The sequence below is a fragment of the Lepidothrix coronata genome, unplaced genomic scaffold, assembly GCF_001604755.1.
Source record: "Lepidothrix coronata isolate B3197 unplaced genomic scaffold, Lepidothrix_coronata-1.0 Scaffold17, whole genome shotgun sequence".
NCBI classification, from domain to species: Eukaryota; Metazoa; Chordata; class Aves; order Passeriformes; family Pipridae; genus Lepidothrix; species Lepidothrix coronata.
Window position 1 is genome coordinate 1846827 of NW_016690197.1, and position 9996 is coordinate 1856822.

Below are 9996 nucleotides of genomic sequence, written 5' to 3' on the forward strand. Positions count from 1 at the left end.
TGTACCTAAAAATTTTTATTATTTCATTTTCTTAAAAGGATCTGCAAGAAAACAGCTATCAAAATGAGGGAACCGAGCAGAATATAAATGAAATAATGTGCTCAAAATGGTTAAAATTCAGTCCTGCAAGTAGTTGAAGTACAAGACGAAATGTAAAAACACACGTTGAGGCTTTGAAATATGTTTTTCCAAACATCTTAAAAAGTGTCCAGATTATCTGGTGAGGAGATCCAGACAAAGGCTAATATTGGATCTGAATTATAAAGTCTTTGCAAATATCTTTAATGCCACCTATGCATAAAAATTCCACAAACGCAAAGTAATGTTCAGACTGACCACAGTGTGATTTAAGCATGTTGGAAGGCTATAATTGCATTAAGTGTGGTAAATTTCACATTTATTTCCAAGCACCTGGAAAGAATAGACTAAAAAGTATTTAAATGATAAAAAAACATAGGACACAAAAGTGTGCGTGTACATAGACATAAATTTGAGAAAAAAAATTAACAACTCAAAAGTGTCAAGTAGGGCATTAAAATATTTTTCAAGATGTTTTAAAAACTGAATGGACATTGAGGAATGATTTTGAAAGTAAAATAAAATCTAAAGACTAAAAAGGTCCCAAAGAAGCTGACGCCCAAGTCCCTCAGTGTCAGAATTGACTGGGAAACCCTGTACAATTTCAGGATATATTTAATTAGTAGTCATTACTGTGAGCTTCACCAGCTTTAAAGTCCATGAATAGAAGACAAAAACTGTTGCACAAAAGAGAACAGAAGGGTTGTTTCCCATTTTATTTTCCTGTTACTCAAGATTATAAATAAAGAATTTAGCAATTGCCAGCAATGGCCCAAATGGATGAGAAATAAGGGTGTACACCTCAGTGAGCAGGAGAAGGAGCTTCTCAGAGCAGCAGCGAGTCTTGGAGCAGTGCCCCTATTTCCCAAAAGCCAGGGCTGCCACCATACAGTGCTGTATCTGAAACACCCAACTGCAGCCTTCAACTCTTATGTCCTACCCTGTGGGGATTTCTGGCACTGAAAGCCCTGGCAGAGGGACTAATTGTAAAGCTTCAGCCTAGATGCGATTTCTTACAGGCCTGTGTGTACCTGTCATTTCAAGATGGAGTTCGACTCCCTCACCATAGCTGGGAGCACACAATGGGTGTCCTTTTGGCTTTTGCTTTGGCAATTGGTGCAGCTTCTTAAACTCCACTTCCCATGGATTAGCAGACAATGTCTCTATGGAGATTTATTTTGACAGCTTGGGTTTTAGACAGCTTGTTCTGCATTTTGGCTTCGGCCAGGATGCCACATGATGTTAAATAGCAGCTGAACTGAGTGGACATCTGCTGTCACAATAGTGACCATTAAATTTACAAGCAGACTGAATTAAAAAGGCAAAATCCCACTCCAGTAGAGAACATGAATGTAAGGGCTGTGGCTAACACAGGGGGATTTTTTTCCTTTACTTTTTATCCCCTCCTTTCTTTTCCTTCCCTGCTTCTCTCTACCTTAAAGAGTGGGTAGATTTGCTACCCATTAATTCATCTGATTTTGATAAGTAATTCACCACTAGTCTCTCAGGTGAAACTTCTGAATGCACTTGGAATTTTGAAATATTTAGATAAATGGCCTCTCAAGCAGCAAATAAATATCAGCATGAAAACAACCAGAGCATTGCCCCACGGTACTAACAACACTCTTTGAAAAGCCATTTTCCAGTCTTGTAGAGGATAGGTGGGACTGGGAGGAACTCTCATGCAGGAAAAGGAAAACAACTGCAATTCTTTTTTTTTTTTTTTGGTCTCTTAGGCAACACATTTATTTAAATTAATGTATTTCTAACAGAGAACCTTGGATATATCATTTTACTTGCTGCATCCCAGAACACTGGGCATTCTACACCTGTTTTGTTCCCAAAGATGTACATGGAGGGAAACTCACCAGTAGTTTTTACTCTGTATATAAACCTGTTAATAAATAACACTTCATTTTTCATGAAGGATTTTTTGAAGACTTGGCTGCTACATGCTTTAATACTCTCCCTGTGTGCCATGGAGTAGGGGTGTGAAGGCGGCAAGGAAGGGGTCTTTACAAAGTTGGGCCTTAAAAGACCAAGAGTGAATCCCTTCTGCTGCCCTTCTAGCACAGCTGGGACAGCCAAACCATCCCAACCCAGTGGCCTCGCTGGGGGCATGTGTGCAGCTCACTCAGTGGGTAGTTTTCTATCACATTTCTCTCGAATCCCATGCACTGGTGGATCTGTCTATTCCTTGTGAATACTTGGCCAGGATAACTGAACAAGTCAATTATCTGGGTGGACTTCAGCCATTTATCCCATCACAGGAAGGCGTCCCATCATCTCTAGAGCTTAACACCATCAAGACACTTGTTTTCTTTTGCTTCTGCCTTTTGCTTCTGCTGAAGGCCCTGCAGCTCACACATGGGCAAACTCCTGACACCCAGCTATTTTCTAACTACATCATAAGTAGTTAGATATATATATACATATATATATTAAATATATATAGATAGATAGATATAGATATATATTAAATTATATATATTATATTATATATATATTAAATATATATATAGATATATATATTTAGTTAGATAAATAAATATATAAATAACAGTTTACTACTGTTATTGCCAGTTATACTAAAGTGTAAAATTATAAAATTATTATAAAATAATAATGTCATTGTTTTATTGGGGAATATTTTCATGAGACTACAGAAGAAGACCAAAGGCAATGCTGACTGTGGTATTTGTCTTCCCAGAGGCCCACACCCATGCTGGGTGGGCATGGGGGTCCCTGAGTCCCTCTACTTCAGTGGTTGATGGATAACTGGGAAGGACACATCCTCCCATGGCAGCTGCCACTGTTGCTCTTGCAGCATTCTCAGTTGAGCCAGCCCTGCTGATGGGTGTTCCCTCTGCTGTTTAAGCTACACAGAAAGTGCATAAGGAGTCTCTGCTTTGGCTGACGGGGGCTGTTCTGGGTCCACTCTCACTGCAACAGCTTCACCAAGAAATGTCCCCAGTGGCCACCCCTGTCCCCAGGTGGGGGTTTTATAGCTGCTGCATCTGCTGTGCTACAGATCAGCAGCCTTATGTCTTCAGTCCTGGCTCACCGACATGTTTAAATGTAGGGTAATTGTTGAAAAAATCAGGTGGTGTACCACGGACAAATAAGAAACATTTAAGTGAAAAATCCCCTAAAAAATCCCATATGCTTATGGTTAGATGCCAGGCACAGCAAGCAATAACAGCCCCATAGGGCCAATACTCATGGCCTGCTGCTTATACATAGGGGGCAGTCACAGAGTGCTGCATCAGTCCCCAGCAGATTCCCCAACAGTTCATTGCACTGATTTGCCATGAAATAAAAGCTCCTGTTGATTTAAATGCTGCAGAATGAAGCCTATGTCTTCTGTAGGTTTACAGCAGCTGTGCTATTGCACACACCCTGAGAGCCAGGTATAGATCTAAGCCATCACGCTATAAATATTTTTCTATCCTTGTCCCACAGGTCAGAGGTTAAGTAGGTTCAGGCTAATCTTGCTTTGTGACCCAGCGTCACACATATGGGCAGTGAGGTGCAGCCCCTTTCCAAGGCACACTCCTCTGCGTGCTGTAGTGAAGCCCATCCACACTAGGTGGCCCCAGGAGAATGCAGAACTCCTTGAAAATAATAAACAAAACCTGCTATTTTTGCTTTAAAAAAAAAAAAAAAAATTGGTTACCAAAATGCCTTCTAATAGAATTACTTAGACTGAGCTTTTCAAGGTGCCTGAAAGGCAATCAGAACATCTTACAGGGGAACCCAGAGAATGGCACTGAAATTTTATATTTGTGGAAGAGATTGACTACCAATGCTCTTTTCTCAGAGAAATCCACAGACTGGCCACAGCTGTGTTGCTATTTTCATTACCAACATGAAAGGACTGAGCTAGTGGGGAAGGGAGAGGTGGAGTTGTTTCAGAGGAAAAAGGTGCCATACTTATATTTCCATGACACAACATTAAGTTTGGGGAGTAGATTTCATGCTCAGCATGAGTACACCCTGCACAGTGCTGTGAGCAGGGTTTGGGGCTCGATGGATTGTGCAATACAGCACTGTGCACTGATGAATTCCAGCTGTGAAGTCTGGCCCTTACTGTGGTGTTCTGCTTTGATAAATTCCATTAAAATACAGGAGACAGAGACAGATCCCTTGAAATAAAAACAGAAAAAAAAAAGAAAAAAGGTAATTAGGCCTGATTAATTACTTGGCTTGGCAACAGAAGTGGTTTTGGCTCCATCTTCCTATTACCAACCAAATAAATATGTCTGTCAGAATCCCCTCAGCTAGAGGATGAATGCCAAGAGTGGCCCCGGAAGTGATTTTTAGCACTTTGACACAGACTATGAACCATTCTACGTCTTCTTTAGGGTTGGGTCCCCCTCAGGATTTATTTCTGCGTCAAGGAAGATTACACCTAATAGGATTTGCTTCTTGGAGGCTGTTGGCATGTTTGGTGCAAACCCCTGCACAGTGCTTTCTTAAAGGAGAATATGGACCCTGTTTGTCATATTTTTCTTCTTCTTCTGGCCTTCCACAAGATAAACCCATCTGTTTCATCTTGTATCACAGGATGCTCTTGTTCTCAAGACAGCTTTGGAAGGTAAGAACGCTAGTTACCCCTGTCGTAGCACTAGGAAGTAGCTCATATATATTTGCCAATGATGTGAGCATCAAAACCAGACTGGTGTATGGAGTGCCTCCTCCAACACTTGACTAGTACTAGCTTAAGCACGGAGTGAGATTTCTCTTATTTCCCTGAGATATGTAGCTGCATACATAGCAATTTTTATAACTTAATTGCATTCCTCATGGGAAAATTGGTATAAAACCCATGGAAGAATGATGTATGGCTTATGCATGCCCTATATACAATATCATGTAATTTTTCAGGTGCTTGTCATCCTCTATAGGGAACTGGTTTGTTAGACATGAACGTGGTATGTGACCTAGAGAATTTTCTGTTTTCCTCCTTAGGAGTTTGCTCTGCATGTCTGCACTGCTGAGGCAGATCCCTGCAAACATCCCTCAGGACATCCGGAAAATTAGAATCGAAAATTCTCACCTAACAGAATTGCCTCGTGGGTCTTTTGAGAATGTTAGTGCCTTGGAGTATCTCTGGCTCAATTTTAACAACATCACAGTGATGCACATCAAAAGCCTGGAATATCTGCCAGCTCTGCAGGAGCTGCGCTTGCAAGGGAACAAATTAAGTTCAGTGCCATGGACAGCATTTCAAGACACCCCGACTCTGAAAATCCTGGATCTGAAGCACAACCGGCTGGATGTCCTTCCAGAACACGCACTCCGCTATCTGCCCAACCTGACCTATTTAGATCTATCCTCAAATCAGCTTACCATCATATCCAGGGATGTCTTCTACAACTGGCCTGTCTACCAGAGAAGCCAGAGGACAGAGGGGCAGATAGAAGCTATTTCCAATGCTGTTCTGGCCCTCCACGACAACCCCTGGATTTGCGACTGTCGCCTGCGGGGATTTGTCCAGTTTATCAAGTCGGTTGGCCCACCTATTATTCTGATGAATTCCTATTTAACGTGCTCAAGCCCAAAATTCAGGACAGGGAAGTTTTTTCATGAAGTGGAGCTTAACAGCTGCATGAAGCCCCTGACCTCAGCCCTTGACACCAATCTGACAGTCCCAGCGGGGCTAAACATCACCCTGACCTGCTTTGTGGAAGCCAGCCCATCCCCTGCTGTCTGGTGGACCTATGCACTCAAACTTTTAAGGGCATTTAATGGTAAGCAAAGCTTTTCTTCTTTTTTCCTTTTTCTTCTTCATTAAAAATTTATGGTCTGCTATTCTACTTACATAGGTCTGCAGGCCAACTCAGTCACCACAGCAACTCTCAGCCCCTTTAGAGCACCACAGTTATTGTGGTGGCAATAATCCAAACAATCTTAATCATCCTATGCATCTGAGCACGTCTGACCAGCATAAGAAGAGCTGCTTCATGCAGGATATCAGTCAAAGATGAAAAGAGCATGGCCTCATTTTCACACAATTATCTTATGTGTGGATTTTCAGTAGTAGTTCTTTCCTCGTGACACATGATGTAGGAACTATTAATACTATATCAGCTGTACATATTTAATAAATATGTAGTTATCTAACTATACATGTATATTTACAGTATATATTATATACTACATATATATATGCACATACTCTATATAATTGTATTTGTATGTACACGTGTATCAGCCCACACACATATACATAGGCTTGTATGTTCCTATACTATTTCCATATATTTTCTCAAGAAATACCACACAAACCACAAAACAATGCAGCTCTGTTGCCTGTCTATGTCCATGCATGTTCTACCAACTGAAACAGAGGTGGTTGTTCTCCCTAAGTGTTGTTTATTCATACTCTTTAGCGATGGCCTCATAAAATGAAAGCTTTTCCTCTTCCTCCCAATCCGTCCTCCCTCACATTTATTTTTACTAAGAGTCTTCAATAGGACAAGTTGCTATTTTCATCAGGTAAGATAATAGGCATACAGGCACTGCACAGGCTCTGTGTGTTCCTAATAAGCCAGCTAGCTAAATAGGATAGCATTAGCCCTTAATCCTGGGCTGATATTTGCTTCAATTGCAGCACTGTAGCAGCACCTGTATGCCTTTGCATAAGCACATGCTGAATTAATTACATGCAGCTTTTTCCTAACCTACACCCCTGTTTGGGTAGCTGACAGGGTTTCATACTGTTCTTAAAACTCCATCTCACTTCTAGCCCAACACTTCCTTGCTCCCTCCACTTCTTTTTGGCCTGAACCTTTTCAGTCTGATGTTTTTCCATACTCAATCCTAACAGAGGATGGAGCACGTGTCCAAAACGTATCTGTGCCTCCTCAGTGACTCTCCCTGGTTTCCCCTGACCTAAGAATGCTGATTGCACATGGCACATGGGCCTCTGCCCACATCAGCCTCCCCAGCAACTTGTGCTGGGGCAGGGGTTGGGTGCACTCCATGTCTCCTGTGCTTGGGTGTCCCAGTGTATTTATTGCCTTTCAGACAGACAACACTTTCCTGATGTGCTCTGTGTGGTTTGGCACACTGCTGTTGCCCCTCTTCCTTTTTCCCTGGGAAGGCAGGTCCTGCCAGAGCCCCATCCCACACTTGTCTCAGGGCTGCCCCAAGGGCATGGTGGTTCCCTGCTGCCACAGACAAAAGGGGCCCTACCTGTTGACACAACTTCCCTCTGCCTCTCTGCAGTGACCACTGAGCCCATCAGCGAGGAAACTGTCCGCTCTGAGCTGCTGATCCCAGCGGCACGGCCAGCAGACGCCGGCAACTACACCTGTACAGCCGCCAACTTCTTGGGTAACACCTCAGTGTCCATCAACCTCCGTGTGGTGGCCCCGTGGGCGTCCACCACTCCCCGGGGCTGGGCCCCCATCGCCCCCGCTGAGCCGGGCGCCCACGTGGAAGTGCGCATTGCCAAGCAGACGGTCTACGGCATCACCCTGGAGTGGTTTGCAGCAGCGGCGGCAGCAGCAGAGCCGGGGGAGACCTGGTACACCCTCCTGGTGGGCCGCTATGACGCCGCCCAGAAGGACACCATCTACATTGGCCCTGGGGTCAACACCTACTCGGTGACTGACCTGCTGCCCGCCACCAAATATGAGGTCTGCGTGGCCGTGCGCAACCAGGCTCCCCGCAAGGGCCAGTGTGTCGTCTTTGTCACGGGCAGCGACGTCAGCCAGATGGAGCAGCGTGAGAAGCTCATCCACATCGTGGTCATCGTGTGCGCCATGGTGCTGGCCGTGCCGGCCGGCATGTACGCCTGCACCGCTGAGGCCCTGCCCGGCTGCCTGGCCCGCTGCCCCAGAGCCTGCCCCCGCCGCCGCCGCGGGGGCCAGGCACAGGCTGCTGGCAGCAAGGAGAGCACACTGGACAGCATTCCCGCCGGCAGCGAGGACGGGCTCTGCCGCCCCGAGGACATCCGCGGCACCCGGCGGCCCCCAGCCCGTGAGGAGCCTGGCAAGACCCGTCCGCCCCACAGGAACAGCGCCGACCTCTACTAGCACAGCCCCTGCCCGCCCTGCGAGCGCGGCCACAGCAGCACCTTTCACAGACCACCTTGAGCCACAGCACGTGCTGGTTTTCTCGAAGGACCATGCGAGGGCGGCTCTGTGCTGCAAGGACTCGGGGCACAGTGGGACGCATGACTGTTGTTTGCAGCGGGCTTGGGGAGCCCTGGGAATGGAGGTGCCCGGCGTGTCCGGCCGCAGGTGTGGAGGTGTGCCTCCACAGCCCTGGGCTGCCCCTGCAGCACTGTCATGGAGCAACGCACACTGACACACCAAGAAAACCGGCATTGACAAAAAAACAACCCCCAAACCAGTATCAGTGCTTCTGGACAAAGGTCAAAGGTCTCCCCTCACTCACTCACACAGGCACGTCTTTAATTATTTGTTCTTCTTGCTCACAGCTCTGCCTAGCGCCAGGTGCCAGCTTCTCCTGTGTGCCACCTCCTGGGAATGGACAGGGGAGCTGAGCAGCGCTGTGGCCATAGCCAGCAATGAGTGGTGCAGAGGACTGGGTGAACACGATGGAGAAATTTTTTCTACTTGGAGAAAAATTTTTTTATTTTGACCAGAGGTGTTGGGTTTGGAGGTGGGTTTTTTTGTTCTGCTTTGTTTTGTGGTCTTCTTTCTTACTCCTCCTTAAGGTTTATGCAGCCCTAGGAGATTCACAGCTTTGGTTGTACCACAAACAGGAAAACTGCAAGTGCTTACCGAACACCCCAGTGTAATACAGCCACAGCACAGGATTTCGTGGGTTTTGAGTTATTTTGGTTTTGGGGTTTTTTTGTATTAGAGAGAAGGGGCGGGCTTTTTACTTGTGTCCAAACATATCTTAGAGGACTGTTTTAGCTTCAGACTAACTAGTGCACACACACACACACACACACACACACACACACACACTTGTGCCTATTGCTACACAAGTGTTGCTAATAAATTCTTTAAAGTTAGGAACCAGAGCCGGTGAAAAATGAACAATTTGTCTTTCAGAGGCAAACACTGAACTGCTGTTTCCCCTCCCACACACCCCATCACTTGCACCCTTTTTCCCAGGATAGTGCTGTGGCTGCAGGGGGTGATGGGGATGCTCAGCCTGAACAGGCTGGTGAGGCAAGTGGACAGAGGCAGAGAACATGGTGGAGCAGGGGTTTGGGAGCTGAAGGTGCAAGCCAGGCACTTTCCCTAAATGCAGACAGGTGCCTGCCCATCCCACTGCTTTGAAGCCAAAGCTTGCATCCTTGGTAGAGGCAAAAAAGCCCTAATAAGCACCTAAAAGAAACAGCTTCCTGCTTGCAGAGCAGCTTACCGCTGTGATTCTCAGGGGTCTGAGGACATGTGACCTATTATTTTTCTTGGTTTGAACTCACGCTTTCCAGCACAACCAAAGCATGTGGCCCACAGACCCACAGCCATTGTCATATGTGTTGTTATAGATTGTCTGAAAAATAAAAATCTACAGTAGGCACCCCAGCTGTAAGCAGCGATAGAACCTAATGTGAGCTTCATGCTGTGGTAGTTTGGATTTCTAGTTGTATTTTGTTTTTTGGTGTGTGTTTTCCATGCTGTGTCTCCTCAGGCCCCATGTTTCCTCTCCCAGCACCTCCTTCTACTGTAACATGCTGCACAGCTTTTGAACAGAGACCTGTTTTGTCACTGCGGACTCTTGGTGTGAATACTTCACAGGACTTCCTAGTCTTGTCAGTCTTTTAGTGTCAAAGCAATAAACACGACAGATTTTCAGAATACACAGATGTCCTCTGCTTCCTTCTAGCCTTTTACAGTTACAAGTTGCAAAGAAACCCGAATGCCAAGGAGCTCTGGGGTTTGGCTGCAGGGATGGAGGAGACCAGGCAGTTGCAGCACATGTCAC

The 9996-nt window shown here is 45.6% G+C and overlaps 1 protein-coding gene across 1 annotated transcript; it reads left to right on the forward strand.

Annotated features, from left to right (window-relative positions):
* The first annotated feature begins 5049 nt into the window (after positions 1 to 5049).
* Positions 5050 to 8123, forward strand: LRIT2 (leucine rich repeat, Ig-like and transmembrane domains 2). Its single transcript, XM_017806858.1, has 2 exons — positions 5050 to 5831; positions 7312 to 8123. The coding sequence occupies exons 1-2, from the start codon at positions 5063 to 5065 to the stop codon at positions 8121 to 8123; spliced, it is 1581 nt and encodes a 526-aa protein (XP_017662347.1). The 5' UTR covers positions 5050 to 5062.
* The last annotated feature ends 1873 nt before the right edge of the window (positions 8124 to 9996 follow it).

What these genes read in the sequence shown, in the direction of transcription:
- LRIT2 (XM_017806858.1), top strand. Translation starts at nt 5,063, where the DNA reads ATGTCTGCACTGCTGAGGCAGATCCCTGCAAACATCCCTCAGGACATC. An exon ending in ACTTTTAAGGGCATTTAATG is followed by an intron (nt 5,832 to 7,311) that starts GTAAGCAAAGCT and finishes GCCTCTCTGCAG; the next exon opens with TGACCACTGAGCCCATCAGC.